At 40.3% G+C, this 19225-nt stretch overlaps 1 protein-coding gene across 1 annotated transcript in view; it reads left to right on the forward strand.

The window, feature by feature from the left end:
• LOC139215701 (oxysterol-binding protein-related protein 10-like) overlaps positions 1–19225 on the forward strand; it is a 68891-nt gene that overhangs the window by 10449 nt on the left and 39217 nt on the right. Inside the window, exons 2-4 of the mRNA XM_070846743.1 lie at positions 1310–1485; positions 11583–11662; positions 14578–14646. Of these exons, the coding sequence (XP_070702844.1) occupies positions 1310–1485; positions 11583–11662; positions 14578–14646 (325 nt within the window). The remainder of the gene's footprint in view (positions 1–1309; positions 1486–11582; positions 11663–14577; positions 14647–19225) is intronic.

Raw genomic sequence — 19225 nt, forward strand, 5'->3', positions numbered from 1 at the left:
CCTCGGCTATGTGAATCGCAGATCCCTAAAATCAGTCAATGAATTAAAACATCAAATATCTTTAGCTCACCTTGGGCTTTAGGAGTCTGATTCACACTTTTCACTATTCTATAAATTACTCCCGAAAATATAAATCAGATAAATTGCTAAGTAAAGTATCTGTCTGGCCATGTCCAAGCAAAGTAAGTGTCAGTGTTATTGTGGGAAACAACAACATGGGGGCTGATTGAAGTGGACTGTTGCTGCTCTTTGAAATCTGTGTGACACCTATTGAAAAACAACACTTGTGAGACGCTGTAGAGGACAGCTGACACCTTACGATCTCTTCAGCCGTCACATACAACCAAGGTGTGGCGTTGAGACGAAGCTGTGTCTGTGCCGCTCGGCAAAGGCCTGATCAATACTGCTGCTTCTGTAATTGCGGATGGAAAGAGAGCATCGATTGTGAACACGGGGAATCTCAGGGAAACGAGGGCAATGCAGGGCCGTGCTGAACTAGAAGACAGGACAAAGACAACGGCTGTTACCTCGGGCCACTATACACAAACATGGAAAGGTCAGCCAAAGCCACCCAGTGCCACTCTGGCCTGTGTTGAACAGCAGTACCAGAACAAAGCGTTAAGAGGACCAGACAGGCCGCTTTCTTGAATGCCATACACAATCTTTCCTGGCCACAGGAAATGAAACGTGTCTGCTTCTTTGTGTCTCAGGTTATGTGTCTGACTGGCTTTGAATCGTCCAGCCAGCAATAAGCGATGCAAAGATTCAATTACCCACTGACTGAATGTGATTCATTAATCACAAAGGGGAAAATGTGGGGTTTAATTTTCACGCCTCAAGCTGTGGGCTCTGCTCAAGATGACCGCACTAATCGCTACCTCGAGTAATTTTGAACTGAGCCGCTGGCTTGATGTTGGTGAAAACAGGCTTCAATGTGCACGGAGGGATATTTTTGTAACGAATCTTGCGTGAAGAGAGCCGTGGTAAATAATATCCTGCAGGCGTTGTTGCATGGAAGGTGAGAAATTTAAGGGTGTTGCGCGCTTATACGACGGCTCTCTCTTGCCTCATCTTGCGCTTATTCATAGCCCTTTCCCTCGGTTTCTTAATCTCTCCCACATCCTGAAAAGTTTGTGCAACAGGAATATAAAAAAGTTTTACCGGTAAACAAGCTGCGATAATGACAATATAAAACAAAATAATGATAACATTAACGGCGCAGCTTCTATTTTCCTCGCCACTTCTCTCTCTCTCTGGTCCATTACTTTCTTAACTTCCTTCCTTCTGTCTGTGTTTTCCTCCCATCCAGGTACTTTGTGTTGGATCCAGAGTTGGGACAGCTGCAGTACTTTGTCAACGAGCAGGGGAAGAGCCAGAAGCCCCGTGGGTCCCTGCCCCTGATCGGGGCCTCTGTAACCCCGAGCGACGAGGCTCCGCACATGTTCATTGTAAACTCTGTCAACGGAGAGCTGTACAAACTCAGAGGTATGACCTCATGGCGGCCGGGCTGCCCGTTTATGGAAAAGTACAAACACAGAGTGCAGTGTGTGTGTGTGTGTGTGTGTGTGTGTTATGTTGGAGTCACTTGGAGTGCAGCGTTCATACTGGGCTGCTATGAATGAACCTTTTCTGTCCAGTATTTGTGAATGCACCGGACAGCTGGTTCTGGAAAGCACTTGATAGGATTAAAGCTGCAGCGTTTTACTATTAAAACTGCACTATATTTTTAGATGAATAATGGATTAAATAACTATGTGCAATGTGACAATGTAGTGACAATCCCACGAGGAATTATCATTGACTCTGCCGTTTCCCTCGGCTCTATGGAGCATATTAACGTCTTTCAGCTCATTAGTTTGGTTTTACAACCTGCAGCTTTGCTGTTTTGATCCACCGCCACCACTCTCATCAGTCTTGTTTGTAGTTACAGTAGGCAGCTGTTTTCAGTGATAAAACCTCTGATAAACCCACTGCACCCTACCTGCCAACCACCAAACAGCAGACACATACAGCGAGCACCTAGCTGGTGAACACAGAGGAGCATTTAGCATTCAAAGAGCCAGATATTTCCCTCAAATATTCTCTATTGAGCCAAAGACGATTGTACATACAGTATAATGTTGTGCCAATGCTCATTTTCAGTCATGTGAAAGAATTATAAAATTATATTAATGTGCATTCACAAATAAGAAAAGAGAAGTTTGGAATAGTATCAAAAAGTAAGCAAACAAAAAAGAGAAAGGAGAAACGTTCAAAATAAAGGAAATAAATAATGAATAAAAGATAAAATAAATTTCTATTTATACACCAAATCAAAGAGACATAAAATCAATCTAAATCTAAGAATAGGTATATAAATCAGATGAAGCAGTTTAGGAGCATTCATTTCTATCTTTATCTTCCTCCTTATTCTTCCTCCTCTTATTTCTCCCTCTTGTCTTGTCTCATTTATTTATTTTCATCATAGTTGTGCACAAGGAAACAAAGTCTCCAAAAAGATGATTAAAAAGCATATTAAAAACAACTGCAGGATAATTAAAGTACAGACTGTTGTTTACGCATGTCATTGAGGCGTAGCAACAAAGTGCAAAAAATACTTTCAAATGAAATATACTATTAGTACATAGGGACTGCATACAGGGAGCAGTTAGTGGCTGGCTGAGTTCAAGGTGTCCATGTAATCTGTAATCTATAATGAATAATGTATAATGAATGTAATAGCAGGCTTTACTTCAACACACATGTAATACATTGTGTGAAGACTGAACAAGTAGCTAATGTAGAGACATGCATTGTTGCTTAGTTATTTGATTTTTCAGATTTTTTATTCTAGAGAGAATTTTAAAAACACCTCCTACATACATGTACGGTTTATCTGAGTAAAAAACTCAGCTCAGGAGACGTATTTAGCCAAAGCTTTAAGCAAAGCTACACCAAAGTGAAATATCGCTCTAAGACCCAGTGGCAGACAAAGAGCCTGTAGTTGGTCACTGTGCTGAAGGCCTTTGCTTTCTGTGACCTGTATCCACTGAAGCGAGAGAGACTCTTTTTTACTGTTGCTCCACTTGAGCCGCTGGAATGTCCCCTTACTCTCTCGAGGGGGAGGATATCAGAATAACTTGGCCTATATTCCCTGAATAACTCAGTGATCCATGTGTATTGAGCTAAGAGGAAACAATGATCCCTCAGAGAAGAAGAAGTTGGGCTCAGTTGCTCACAGGCAGACGTATTTCCACCTCCAACGCCTCAGCGAGTCGAGAATGATCAAGGAAATCATTGAAAGAGAAAAGTAAACTCATGACTCAACTCAGCCAAACACAAGGTTGAATGGTGCGAAGACCCACAAACACATAAACAAATAAAACAATGCTTTTTAAACATGCTAACTCTGAAAATGATTGCAGTTGAATGGCAGCGTTTGTACTTAAAAACTTCAATTTCCTCAAACAGTAGGGTACAAAGTGGCTCACATGCCTGCCCTCAACAGTCGCTGATTAAGATTAGGCGGTACGCCTCAGATCTGGTGTTGGTTTCCATGGAAATCCCTGACGGCCTTCCTCAGGGGTAAATGGCAGTAACGATCATTTGTAGTATCGTTTCACTGTTGGTCTGGTAAAGCTTTAAATGCCACCTTTATTCTCATGTTCATACCCCGTGGCTGCAACTTAAGGGCGTCCCGCTGTCCAAGGGATGGGAAAAATTTATCAGATTGATTAGAAAGAAAAAAAGAAATTGCAAGATGGAAGGTGGACCAAACCTACACACAATACAACCGTGATTAAACCATAACATCAATCTCAGATGAATTCATCAATGTAGTTTAGTGAGAGAGTACATAGTTTAAGAGTGTGCAGGCACTCTGTCACACACGCACATGCACACACACACACACACACACACACACACACACACACACACACACACACACACACATCACAACAGTGACAACTGAAAGCAGTGGACCTGCTGCAGCTGTCAGGCGGTTACAGTGTCGACCTGAAGCAGTGGTTGGACTCTGCTATAATGACTTTCTCCTTTTCGCTGACATTTATTAGGAGGTTCATGATATGTGTGGTGCATTAGTACTGTGTTTGTGGTAGAGGGATTTTACTGATACCATTATGCTATTATCAGTTCTGCTTCTCCGTTTGATTCTTTATCAATTCCCTTATTAATTCTTGATCAGATTGGTGAGTGGAAAAAAGTATCAACTGCTTCATTATCTTTTGTTTCAGACATTGTCTGTCTGTCAACATCTAAAATTGATGAAACGAGAGAATGTTTGTACAGTATGTTCATTTAGGTTTTCTTAGTAAAAGAAAATCCACTGAGCCTGCCTGCATGGCACTCGTGTTATTATAACATAGAATATTTCCCCTCGGTAATGGCCGTACCGCTCAGTTGGGAAGCCGTGGCACTTATGCATGGGGTGTCAAATACATCACATTCATGGATTTCTCAACTGGAAACAGTTCTCGATTACCGTCCCGAGTAGAAAAGAGGTTTGCCTTTGTTCTTTAACCATTCATTATCAAGATGCAGAAGTCTACAACTGTTTTTTGCAGTTTAGAGTGTCATTTCAAGTGTCCCAAAGTGAATCAAAGTAACCAAAGTGAGTGGCTGTGTGAGTGGCTACAGCTAGAGTACATAAGGTAACTGCAAATACTGCTGCTGCACAGCTGCATGTTTCCTTACATGTATGTATGCCAGTAATAGAACAGGATGTGATTGGGTCATAAAACTGTGAAATATATGTAGAGCTTGGTCTGAAATTTGGAGGTTTGCCAGAGAATTACTTAAATCACATTTGAAGGTACTGTACTCCCTCGGGGAGAGAGAGAGAGAACCTGATCATAAGGTCCAGGTCTCCCTCCTTCTTCCTCTCCTTGAAGTTGTGATGCATTGGTTCAGTGTTCCTGCCGGTGTGGGTGCTGTGGCTGCTTCGACAGACAGTCTGTTGGTGCTCATGCTTGTTATCTGTAAAATGTTCAAATTTTTGGAAATTAGATTGGTTTATTAGAAATACATTTTTCTGGCAATTCAAATTAGTGCAAATTAAAGCTATGGAAATTCCATTTATGGCTTGAATTGTATTTGAGACAGTGGTGAAAAAAGTGAAGTTGGAGCCCTGAATACGTTTTCACAGGAGGGTTTTGAACACATTTTCCTGTTATAAAAAAGTATACGAAGATACTGTCGACACAGAATCTGTTGCTATTGTAGAACCTAACTTAGCATAGATCACCATAAAGTGGTCTTTTTACTGTCGAGGTGAGAGAGGCCCTGACTTGATCAAAATGTAAAAATGCTCGCCTGAGTTGCCTTCAGTTACGGCTTGCACTCACAGCATGTACGCTTTACAAGCTGTAGTCAGTGATTTGCTGCCTGCTTGCCTTTCAGGAAACATACAAGCTGCCCTACCTCCTGTGTGGAGGTTGTTTTAACTGTATGCAAAAATAATTTTGGTATTTACAGATAATTTTTATAAAAATAACTTATTGCCAGTCAAAGAAAATGCTTTAAAAGACAGAGCTGTTTGTAGTAAAGAGAGAAAATCATTTAGAGTTTAGAGGTTCATGTTGTAAATGAAATGATGAGGAACTTGTAGGTGATTGTCGACCTACGCCCTTCCTTAGAGGTGTCTTCTATGCAACAGTTGATCACAACTCTTAATAAGGATTCTTTATAAATGGCCATCGTCTAGTGTGATGTATTGGGAGACGTGTGTGTGACTTCTAACACGGCTGTAATGTAGCCTGAGGGTTTTTCTGGCTCTAAACCAAAGGAACACAGTGTAATTAGCTAAAGCAGACTAATATAAAGAGGGTATTTCATTATCGGATGGATGGAGACTGTAGGGCCTTGTGTTTTGCTGCTGTACAAAGGTGAAGAGCAGTGGGAATTTAATCATATCTGCATGCGCAGATGGCAAATTAAGCTATTTATCATACAATGTTGCAGTCGGCCAATGAAAGGGTCAAGTTGTGTTCAGCACAGCTTTCAAACTAGCTGATTAGGATGCTAGACACAATCTTTATTGTGCATTATAATAATTCAACATATTTTGCAATGTTTTCATGGAGAAACCTGTCCCTATGATTGATTTTTAAGAACCTACCAAGACCATACCACACTACAAATCTGCCAAAATACGGCCAACTTTGCAACAGCAAACTATTTATATGGTTTTCTGTGATGACCCCTTTTAGCTGTGTACTTGACATTTTCAGCTGGTGCGATTACAAACAGGTAATCTCAGCAAGCTACATAAAGGATGCCAAACATAAAAGCACCCTCTTAAGAGACATGTTACTTTCTTGTGGAGAGTTAGAGAAGAAGATCAAAACCACAATTTTTTTCTGTATGCTAAATATTGAGCTGCATTCAGTAGACAGTTAGCTGGATTAGCATGAAGGCTGGAAACAACTAGCATGGCTCTTCAAAAGGCAAAGCAAATACATCTCCTAACACCTTTAGATTTTACAAATTAACACATTACATCTCATTTGTTTGATCTGTTTGATTGTGTTAAAGCTAATCAGCTGCTTGCTGTTAGTTCATAGATAACATTGTGTTATCAATCCTCAAATCTAACGCTTAAAAGGAAAGTGTATTTCCCAAAATGTCAAACTTCTCCTGTAAGTGGATTTGTGGAATTCTTTGAGCTTTTTTATTTGTACCTGTGTAGGCTTTTATTTTCGACGGGCTCTTTACTACATTTACGCTGCAACAGGAACAAATTAATGTCTTGGAAATGGACAATTTTTGCAGATAAAAGAATCACATCAAACAGTGTCCTCAAAAAAATATTTTTTCTTCTGAATACATTTGAAATGATCACCTTAATACTTCAACTGGAGTGAATTTTCACTGTAGTTATTTTGCTTAAAGTTAAAAAAAAAAAAGAAAAAAAGGGAGACACAGCTCTTGTAGTCTTTTCAGGTGCTACCATTCAAGAACAAAAATCTATTAGATTTACAAATAACTCTTTGTAGTCAAGTTGAAAGCAACAGCTCACTTACTCACAAGGCTCTGCCTTCCTCATTGTGTTTGTGTACTTTGGAAAGTAACACTTATTCTGCTTGAATATGACACTCGAGTCCCCTTTGCTTTACTTCATAAAAGATTAAAATGATCAGCATATTAAACGTCATGTACAGCAGTCTGAATCAAAAGCTATTAAAAACCAATTAAACCTAAAGTTGAAACCTGAAATTACAGCAGATGTTCTCTTAGGATATAACATTGTGTCACTGATTTAGTAAGAATGATTACAGGGATCAAACATTGTTGTGCCAGTTTGATGCGGACAGGCTTGTACGTTGTAATTGTTGGGCCACTCATGTAACCTCTCTTGTCCCTGTCAGTCTGTCCATTTTCTTGAAATATGCAGTTAAAGTGCCTCGCTCATAATATCTCCCAGCACTTTAATCAAATCTAACTGCTGGTCTAAGCATTAATCCTCAGACTTCCCATTATCTTGACCAGTAACATCTTTCACAATGCTGTAATTAAAATGGGTGTAATTAGACAATGATGGTGGTGCTATGATTGACCGGGAAGGAGGTTTGTCTCTCTCTCTCTGACTCAGTGGTGTTCAGATATCATTCAGTCGTCTCTCTGGGATGGATATTGACATTTAAATAGGACACCGAGGTCAGGACGGGTGTCTATTGTTGCTGATTTTAAATGGGCAGATGGACCAGCCCCTCGTTTCGTTGTTAGTCCCCTCGGTTTCCAGTGCAAACCTCACACATTCATCACATGAATAGAGCTGTCAGCATGTCATCTCCAAGTCTGCAGCTCTCGTGACACAAAACCAGCTTTGAAATTGTCATCAATATCACAGTATACTCCCTGAATGAGCCCAGCACGGCCGGCTCTGGGCTGAGCGGTGCGTGCATCTCCTGCATCACCATATGAACAGGTGCATATTAGCATAACCACACATGGAGGCTGCTCTGCTCAATACAGACAATTATCCTAAATCACAACCAGGCTTGTGCAGAGAAAAAAATCACTCGCACAGAAAGTGGCCCCTTTAGAGTGAGGGATTTCTGTTACGAAGACGACAAGAAATAAGTGGGGGGGTTGTTACTTGGTATTTTTGGAGAAAGAAAGCACGGCCCAGGTGTTTCTATATGAATACTCTGTTCCCCTTGGAGAGGTGAGCGGTCACGCCCAGCGGAAGAGCACTTCTCTAACATCGCACTTGTCGAGAGTCTCTGTGAATGTCCCAATTTCTCAGATTTCTTCTTCACTTAAAGAGGCCTTTCGCAGGTATTCTCATGTCTGTGGCAGATGTCGGCAGTACGAGTGACTGACAAGTGCAAATTGAATTCTCCCGCGCGCTGGGACGACTTCTGTCATCATGTCGAAAAACACTTAACGTGTTTCATGCATTTCATTTTGGTGGTGACACATTTCCTTATAAATCCAAAGAAGCTATCCAGTCACTAATAAAGAGAGTGCTGCATTCATTTCCGTTTTCTTATGGTGAAGAAAAATCAAAAGCAAAACACCGAAAATGTCTGACAGCCAGAGTGGAACGCCGTTAGAGTAAAAATAATAACGACAACAATAATAATGATAATAATAAAATGAAAATAAATAAAGTAAATAATAATAGAACTGGTTGTCATGCAAATCATAATAATGACAGTATACATGAAAATGCAACTAAAATGTCTGTAGTTTCCTTGATAGACATCTGATAAATAATGTTTTTTAAGATCATACATTATCATTTTTTTGTTATGTAAATGTTTTACAAATCAAATCCCCAGCATCAACAATGAACCTGATCCTTATCATGTTGGGAGTTTTTGGTGAATTTGATACAGGACTTTAGAAGTCCCCTCAGCACTGATCACACTGTGTTACAAAATCAAGCGCACCCTTAAACAGGGCTGTGCCCAGGTGTACCGATTACCTGCCAAACACCTTCCCTTTTGTGACTGAGGGGAATCTTTGTTTTGCTGCGTTTCACGTGAGTTTGACTCATTCGAGACTATTTCACTTAATAGTGCAGGTTTGAGTGATGCTTTTTTGAGTTACTTTGTTGAAAATATAAAGCAGGAAGAAGCACAGAATCAGCATATGCAGTAGTTTTCATAACACTCTGAAATCAGGTGCTCTCATCTGCCATCTTTGAATCTTTTGTTACTTTTTTCCTCTGTTGGTGCTCCAGCCTGATCTCCACGTTATCATACCCATCAAAGGCATCGTTCTCTTATAGTTAGTCAGTGAAATGGAATCAGAAGGATATTATTTTCCAGTCTGACCTGGAGCGGGTCAGCACAAGCCGACAGTCAGCGTCTCCTTCAACTGGAAGGGCTGCAGCTCGCTGTGTTAGTCAGCAAGTCTGGGCTTCAGCTGGATATTTGTGTTAAGATAACAGGGCGTATTGTCTCCGTGCCAAGGGGAAAACCACAAGCATGCAGAGAGTATCAAGCTGCTTCCTGCAAATTGGACAAATAAATTGCGGCTGTTTCTCGAATACTGAATGTTCAATTTAGCATAGAGGAGGAAATGAAGAGGTTCAGATGTGCTACCAGCCCTCAGGGTATCATTCAGAAGGTAACAGGATGAAATGGCCGGGTCGGCATGTTGAATAATCATTTGGCTGCAAATGAGATCACCGACATCCCACAGGTCGTCCTCACAGATGCCTCAGTCATGTGCAGCCTTCATCGCCTCTTGTCCAAATGTCAGCAGTTTTCTTTACATCACAGCTCAAGGCGGTCTCTAGTTAAATCAAAAAGACTCATCCATTCCACCGGTTCTGCTTATGCTGCTTCCCCGAGCATTATATGCACTCTGCTATCTGCATTTAGAGAAGTGGGTCAACGTTTTGGAAAAATGCCAGTCTCATGTATGGGGGTGCTGTAGTTAGCACTGTTGCCTCACAGCAAGAAGGTTCCTGGTTTGAATCCAGGTTTGAACTTGGGGACTTTCTGTGTGGCATGTTCTCCCCGTGCTTGCGTAGGTTTTCTCCCACAGTCCAAAGACATGCAGGTTTGGTAAATTGGTGACTATAAATTCCCTGTAGACAGAAGAAGGATGAGCGGTGTAGACAATGGATGGATGAGTGTGTGATAAATGTAAAGCTACAGTCAGCAGCCTGTTAGCTTAGCTTAGTACAAAGGCTGGGAGCAGCTAGCTCCTTGTGATTACACTTTGATTGTCCAAGCTACCTATTTCCCTCTTTTTCCAGTGTTTATGTTAAGCTAGGTATCTTCATAATGAGAAGATAGACAGGTGAGTGATATTAATTGCCTCATCGAACTACCAGCAAGAAACCAAATAATAATGTTCACCTAAATGTCAAACTATTCCTTTAATATTTTTTATGTGCGTGTGTGTTGTTCTCAGTCCTTTCTGTGCCTGATGTACAAGGGCTGTTGGCCGGAGAGGCTGCTCTCTTAGAAAATACATAAAACCACTCATGAAACGTCGTACACCCACCAGCTGCCCCAAATGATATATGTAAGTGTGGGTGTGTGTGTGTGTGTGTGTGTGTGTGTGTGACACTTTTACTTGTCTGGGGTCAAAACACTCTTCACTGTGTCGGTTCACAGCGGTTGAACCTGATCTTATGATGCTGGAGCTAAAAGTATGAATTTTGTATTCACAGCTTCTAAGAAGTACTTGATATTTTTCCCAGACCAGCGTCCTTAGAAGGAGCTTAGAAATACTGAGCTAATGAGTTTAGAGCTGAAACAATTAGTAAGTTAATTTGTGTTCCAAAACAATATATATTGTAACCTGATATGTTACAACCAGATATGAGTCCACGTCATCCTACTTCACCACATCCTCACCCCCAAGTATCCAAATTATTGAAATTAATTTCAGTCGTTCTGACTTTTCACTCTGTATGTATTCAATTGTTGAATTAAATTCTCTGTAAATGTTGTTTTCTGTACACTAACAAGAATAGACTTTTGGTGCTTCCACAATGAATCTAATTTTTATTTCCTTGTTTTGTTGGCTAAGAATAGTCACATTTAGGTTATTTTGAGTCTAAAAATATTGCCAAGTCAAGTAAATACCCACCATTTATTATTTAGTTGCCTTATAGCTCCTTTCAGTTTGCTAAATATCCCAAAGTCCTTGAAATCATATTGAAGACATGACATGACCCCGCAGTAATTCTGCATTTGTTGCGTCTTGTATTGTGGGAACAAACATTTAGACCGTAATTACGGAGTAAAACAGTGACAGTTTATTTAATAATCTTCTTACAAAAAGACTCAAATTTTAAAAATGTTATCGTGGTTACTGACATCTTGTTCCTCCAGTGGGTGTTTAGTGGTCGGGACAAACTAATAGTAATGTACAAGTTAATCTGTGGAAATGGAAGTGCTGTAATAGAATAATAGAAGTACAGTAATAAAAACTGAATGGCATCCATCGGCGGATGTGGGGACACTTTGAGGCAGATGGCTTTCTTATAACTGCATATTGACCTGACTGTGAACTCAAGAAAGGATTTGCTGGTGATTCTCGGCGTCCTGCGTCTAAAGGAAGTTAAGGCTTGTAATTTTATAAATTTACTTTTGTTCTGTCTGTCTTTGCAGCGTCCGACGCCAAGGAGCAGCAGTTTTGGATCAGTCAGCTGCAAGCGTGTGCCAGACGTCACTCTGACAGCAGTGCCAAGGTAAAAACACACACACACACACACACACACACATACACACCACACAGTATCAGAGTTGTAAACATGACCTTGGTCCAAGCTCTTTGGCGAATTTTCCTCAGGAAGAGAAGTGAGCAGAGAGCCTTGACATTTCCCTTGAGATATCTGTTCTTCTGTGTTCCTGTTTATAAATGCGACAGTTTCCCATTTCAGTAAACTCAGATCAGGTTCACCAGTTCACCAGTGTGTGCTCAGGAGCAGGTCCTCCACCACGTGAAAACCCTCTGTACAGTCTTTCTTGACCCCTGTCTTTCTTTCTGTTCTGCTCTCAGTCCACTGGCTTTTTTTTTTTTTGCCATTTCCCATTTTAAATGGCATCATCTCCCATGAGTCTCATTTAACAATCCCTCTAGAGTGTTAAAGCTGTGGCATTTTTCCTTTCTTTCCTCAGATGACTCATTCTTATCTTCTTGGCCCACAAAAAGTACTTATTTTCTCTATGAAATCTTCCAAAAGGCTGATGCAACCTGCCCGCAGCGCCAACCCTTCTTTAGTTTAAACACAAGTGTTTACCGAAGATTTACACTCCACACAAACTAGTCCTTATGTAAAGATCTTAAAGATGTAAAGATCTCTCTAAATATTTATACTCAGTAACTGCCAGGTGTAACTGTGGCACAGCTAACTGATTTAGCTAGCTGACAAAATCAACATCCGCTTGCTAATATGTTAAGAGCAAAGGGCTAATGGTCGACATATATGACCAGACATTTGATAAAAATGTTATTAAGAAAGATTTTAAATTGATTAGGCAAAATCCACACAATATATCTAACATTATGCTAGCAACATCAGTTAGCTAGGTTAGCATAATTGAATATTGTGAACTGCATTAGTGGTACCAAGTGTAAAACAAAGTAATGCCAACATTTACAAATTATTGCCATTTGAGATTAATATAGAATTTGTCCCCCTAAAGCGGAAATGTGGAAATTGTGGAAATGTACCAAACATTAGTAACATAACTTAATAAAATCAGATGCTGTATTTAGAATTTTAAATTTCAGAAAGCTAATAAGGCTGTATCTTTACCAATTAGGAGGTATTTGGGGTGAGAGGTTTCTTCCATTTTCTGCCTCCCCTTCACTCTCACCCCATGAACACAAAGTAAACAAATCCACAGCTGCAGACCTTCATAAATGTCATCCAAACTAATACCATGTCTCTGCAGACAACAAGTCATGCTTCTCAATTAACAGAATATGTCAGTGTGTCAGAAAAATCAAGGAAATATGTTTACAGAAGAGGAAATAAGAAAAAAATTGAATAGAAAAAAAAAAACATGAAAAATAAAAATCGCCAACAAAAGATGCAACATAAGGGAGGAGGCATTTCTTTAAAATTTAGAGCACTCTTTTGCGGAGCTCGGCTTCCACGTCGTTTGTAACTTTTCTTGCTTGTCTGATTTAAGAATATCTTCCATTCACAGGCGTTATTTAGAGAAATGTAATGACACACTGCTGCTGCTGTATTTGAGGATGAGAGTGTCTCTAAATGTCCCTGGTTTAACTGTCCTCTTCCTATCGCTGTGGACTCATTTCTGAAAGATTACTGTGTTGGGTGCAGTAGTAACCAGTAGTATCACAACCAGTTCCTTTCAATATGGGTTTCATGGATTAAGACTAGACCGTGTGTTTGTGTGTGCTGTCTGTATCTCAGTGGGGTATATCCCCATTCGCCTGATCCAGTGGAGAATGAGGCTTGTTATAGAGCTCCTTCTGGAGAGCCACTGCAGGTTGGTGACAGTGTGGAAATCAGCAGTGCATGAAGGAGAGAAATAATCCAAACTTTGTAATTTCTTTGGCAAACTTTTGGTATTAAAGTAGTTTTTTTTTTTTATTCTTTACATGGAAGCTGTGAATGTGGGTTTGTTGTTGGTATTTGCTGTAGCTATGAAGGAACAAGCTGATGTTTGGATGCTTTTAATATGTTTTGAGCTTGACTTTCTCAGCTCATTTAGTGGCTGGTGTACACTGAAGCAGTATTAAGTTTAGATTTCATAACCCTGATGGTGTTTACTACTTAACAGCTTTTGCAAAAATGCTAGTGGTCTTGAGACCACGAGATATTAGGACATCCAGTAATTCAATACCACTGAGTGCTTGTCAAACCGAGCTTTCTGAAGCTTAGAAATTATTTTTCTTGACACTGTTTGAGAGGTGTTGATGCAACTCTGTTGCACGTTTTAAGCTTGTATTTAGAGATTTTGTTGTATTGGATTCCATAAATGACCAGGTGTTTCTACAGTTTTGTCCAACGCATTTATTTATACATCATTCCAGCGAGATGGCGTTCTACAAAGATGACAAATGTTCACTAGCCAAGGTGTTTCACAAACATGCTTCTTTTAAAGTGGTGATGCTGGCTAAAAGCATAGTGTGCATGACTGGTGGTTATATTTATTGACTAGCTGGATGGAACTCCTATTGTGTAGCCCCGGGTTGAAGGAGATGAATTGCAGGCATGGGATTGTTTATAGCCTGTGGGATATAAAAATCTGCTACACTTACAAGGTCACTGTCAAAGACAAATAAGACAACTAAGTGTGAATATTATGTCTCTGAAGAAAATTAATCAAACAGTAAAATATGTGAATCCTACTGACTCTTCAGTAAGTTGTAATTTTTTTGCATTAGGTTCTGTTATAATGTTCTGCACATGTGTGTTGAGTCCTGTACTGTAAATTGGTGTTTTTCTTTGGTGTAGTGACTGAAGGCCAGAGCATACGAGTCACATGTTGTTTATGCTTGTGCCTTCCCTGCTGCCTTGCATATCAGCATGTGCTCTCGTCCTGTCTCTTCACTGATTTCTTGAGGTTTTTCATCAATTTGTGTGTGTGTGTGTGTGTGTGTGTGTGTGTGTGTGTTTGATTTCAGGTGAGGAAGTTGAAGGGCTCAGATGAACACTTGAGTGTGGAAAGAACCGGAGGAGGCCAGGAGGTGCTGGTGAGTCACCGCACACACAAACACACACACACATCCCCGTGGACCTAAGATGCTAAGGCTGTTCTTCCTGTTTTACAAACATAGTTTCACCTTAGAAATCACAAGAAAGGCTCCTGTTCTCTCCCATGCCAACTGCTCTTTACAAAAACACTCTTTCTTTGTGTCTTTTTAAACAATTAAATACGGCAGTCCCATTGTTATGCTGCCTCATTGCCGGCTCGCTTATTCAACATGTAGCTGTTCACCGCTTAAAACTGCTGTACAGCTGGAGCGAGGGGGGGTGGGGGAAGTCCAATTACTCTGCTTAGCCATTATGAGATAACCAATCAAAAGATGAGAGAAAATTGGATAAGCAAGGAAAAGTAGAAGGAGGAAGACGGTCTATCTCTCTTTTTCCTTCTGCCCTGCAGAGCTGAGCAGGCTTTTTGTTCCTGTTCGTTGACTGTGGGACATTGCCACGGCAGCAGCTGTTATTACTGTACCCACTGCTGTGGTCTAATCCTTCCCTGAGCTGCACTGTTTGCCTCTCAGATCATTATCGCAGCCACTCTGGCGATGAGGCGGAGGAGGCTCGGCCACATCTCTGATAAGGGACCGCTGTAAGGTGTAGCAGGATCTATTTATTACAACAAAAAGCCCAGGGTTCATATTACGAAAAAAAAAAAGCCTGTGGCTCACTTTATAAGAAACTGAATGAAAGATTGCTGACACATTTTATACTGCTGATCGATACAGATGCAGAAAATACATTTACACTTGGTTAAGAGAGGCTTTTATTTTGAAGTCGGTTTGGTAGAAGAACAAATATGAGGTGCAGTATGTTCGTCTTGTCCTCAGCGTAGCTAGTACTGTCACAACCTGTAACATGGAGCTGAATCAACACCTTTCTGTTACAGAAAAACATCTTAAGCTTCACAATCTCTTCTCAAGGTCCATTTCATAGCTGTTCTGGAGCTGTGATCTGATTACAGGATTTTCATCAGTTGATGGAGTACACAGATAGATTTACAAACCATGAGCTTTGGTTCAGGGGGATCTCTGTCTATGCTCTCAACAAACGAATAAGCCTTTAAATGTAGCGCAAATTTTAACAAAATTACCACAAAATCTACCATAGAAAATGTGAATTAATGCGGCTATATAAGAGTTGCAGAAGAAGAGGCAACAAGATGGTGTAGTTAAGAGTGCTAGTCAAACCTGAAGTGATGGAAAACAATGTAAATTGAAGTCAGTTTCTATTGCACTCTGCAGCCTTTTCAATTTGCACATAAAAACCTGAGAGAAAAAAGAGAGAATACAAATAAAATGAGAGTGGGAGAGCATAACCACCAAACTTAACAGAAACCTTTTGGGTTTTTTTTTGCTTTTATTTGCTCTGTTCTTCATTTTTGTTACCTTCGAAACTTAAAAAAGTACAAATAGACCCCTCGGCAGCACTTGTACTCTGCGTCACAGCAGCTACATGTGTAGGGTGTTAGCCATAACTGATGTTTCAGGTGGCTACCTTCTGTGTTTACTTTCCGTCCAACTCAGAGAAAAGCATTTATGTTTCATCAAGTGATTTGTGTAAAAAGCATGTTTATTTGGAGAGCTGTAGGAGACTTGCTCAGCTTGTCCCCCTATATCTATCTCTACAGAGTTGGTTAAGTTACCACATAGAGCTGCATCGCCACATGTCTGGGGAATAAATCACAGTTTAAAGCTTAATGTTAAAGTTTTCCTTTAAAGCATGATAGGTTCTGACTGTGAATGATAAACCTGTTTAGAGTTACAGCGGTGATATCAGAAGGTGAAATCTGACACTAAACTATAAATCTAAACCTACACTGTAGACGCAGGACTTGTGTTAAGCTCTTGCGTTTAGTATAAATCCATCTTCAGGTAGTCTTCCCATGCAGATTTCATGTCCCGCTGAAAGCTGAGAGAGACGGCGATGACGGACTGGTCTGACGGGGAAAGATGGGGAAGAAAATGCAGCCCGGACTGCAACACATTCAACGTGAACACTACAAAAGATTCTATAAAGTTACATAATTATTATTCAGATTCGAGGCTTGAGTAAAAGTGTGAACATCAACATTTCCATGACAACCGAGCCAACTCCATTAGCTGATGAACGCCAGAGCAGCTGCATGATGGATCCTGAGGTGCGACTGTTTTGCCAACTGCTGTGTCCAAAGTCAAAACTGAACTCTGAAAGTTAATTAACAGATGTTCTCTATTTCATCACTTGTGACTTGAATATTTGGTGGAACGTAGAGTCAGAATAGCTTTTTGTATACAAGAAAAACTTTGGAGGTGTATTTTTGTGGCTCTGTGAAGCCACATTGACAGTTCACCCTGTAATACACTGCATACAGACATAACCACATTGGCAGTGTCACAAAGCTCCTTGTTCAATAAAGCAATGACTCCTAAGTGTATGAGCGAACGCTCTTATCTCTCTGTCCAGAGCTTTCTATTGATTATCATCAGGTCCTGTAGGAGAGTTTGACCTTGTTAACTGCAGCGACACCAGCCAATCAGAGCCAGTTTCCTCCGTCCAGCCACAGCTGATCCCCACAGGTAGTTGGTTATGGTGGCTGTTGATCTGGTAGCTGCAAAGTCTAACTTTGGTCATCCTGGTTGTAGAGTTTCAGTTATATCCAGTCAATGAGTCTTTCTCAATTTGCACGGCTTACATTATTTTTTATTTCATTTTTTGCTGATGTTTATGATTATGTATTTTGTGGGCAGTGCTAAATACAATACAAGTCTGTTTATTTTGGGCCTTTTCATGTATTATGAAAAATACTACACTCAAATGCAAATGGACTGAAAAGGCAAACAACAACTGAAAACAGAAATCAGACACTATATTGAAATGTAACAGACTGAAGCTGAACAGCAAGGCAATGAAAACATTAGAAATTTGTAAAGTTTTAAGTTTTACTTTACATGATGTCCTTATGTATAAAGGGGGCCTGTTTTTTATTTGCGTAATTTGCTTGAAGATAATTGCTTGATCATGATACAGTAAAAAAGCAAGGGAAAGGTTTTGCTGACTAGCAGCCTGATGAAGAGGGCAGTAGCTGTTTTTATGTGCTCAGTGCACACACAGCACCTGACAGGAAGGGCACAGAGTCGGACAGTGGACTCTGGGTCGGACTGGTGATGATGTTTACTTTCTGCTTGGATAAAGAAAGCTCCTGCCTGCTGGCGTGTTTGTCTTTTCAGGGCTTTAAAGTTATTCTTGTTACTGTAGGAGTACCTTCATGTGATGAAACGAGGTCAAAAATCTGGAAATGCACTTGAAATAATCTTAATTGCATTGACCTCAATGAAATATTTAGCATTCCAAGGTCTGACTGCTGTTTCCGAGGCTTTTCCCGATAATACTTTGATGTTTCATGCACAACAGCTCTTTGTCAGCTGATAATGTCATACTAAAAGTATCTATTTAGGTATTTGCAAATAATTTTTATACCCTCCAACCAAAGTTATTAGTGAAGACCTGATTGTGGGTAATTGGCATTGTTCCCTGTGAAAATGATAGGTCAGCAGCTGACCATTGTACCATCTACCCACGCTGTCTGACACGGGGCCAAGTCCGCCCACGGCCGAGTGGCAGCTGAGCACCTGTGAAGCACCAAGCACGGGACTCTTCTTACCCCTGAGCTGAGGCTGTCAGGCACATCCTGCCTTTTTATATAAGATCAGAAGACTGTTGTTGCAGTCATGGCCTAAAATGGCCTAAAATGTGTATTTTTTTTATTTGGATTGTGAGCGTAGACATCGCAACTCTGGTGTGTGTTTGTGTGGTGGGTGATGGTGACCTGAACATATTGCTGAAAGACACAAGATCACTACTGAAATCTTCTCAACAAGTCATTTTTGCCTGCAAGTTAAGTCCTAATGAGTAAAACAATCTGCTAGTGCAGTGAGGATATTTATCTTCAGTGTAAATTATTTCAGGATCTCATCTTCGACAGAAATGACTTCATAAGAGAACGATTTTCAGCTGACTGAAATGCATCATGTTTTATTTTTGTGCAACAGTTTTCAAAAGTGCACTCATGTCCAGACTGTGGAGCATCATTTATAGTCTTAAAGGGTCACAAATATCGGGAAACACTTCCACATGGGATTCCAATTTAGGCGTCACAACCTCTATATTTAGTATGTTCTTCACACCTGTGCTCGATACTTTCCTGCATCCCTCCCGCCTTTGCCCCCCTTTTTCTTGGTCAGACATCATCTTTCTGTTCCATTTTACTGAAATGCTCGGGGCTCTGTGCCAGTTTTGGAGCATAAAACCTCAATGTGTATATGTGTTCGCGCTCCTGCAGTGCTGTTCCTTTTCTGCTTACTCACAGTTGGTGGCTTAGCTTTACACAATAAACAGTGTTCCCTCCTGTAAGCTGATTATTTTCTGTTAAAATGATTACACAAGAACCTGCCTACTATACTATAACTCGCTCTATTTAGTGTTTTGGATGCATCTCACCATAAGCAAAATTTACTTACAGTCACATTAATGAGATCTCTTTTTGTCAGATTGTAGAGTTTTATCTGAGTCAAATGAGCAGAATAAGAGGCA

This window comes from Pempheris klunzingeri, chromosome 16, assembly GCF_042242105.1.
Source record: "Pempheris klunzingeri isolate RE-2024b chromosome 16, fPemKlu1.hap1, whole genome shotgun sequence".
NCBI lineage: Eukaryota > Metazoa > Chordata > Actinopteri > Acropomatiformes > Pempheridae > Pempheris > Pempheris klunzingeri.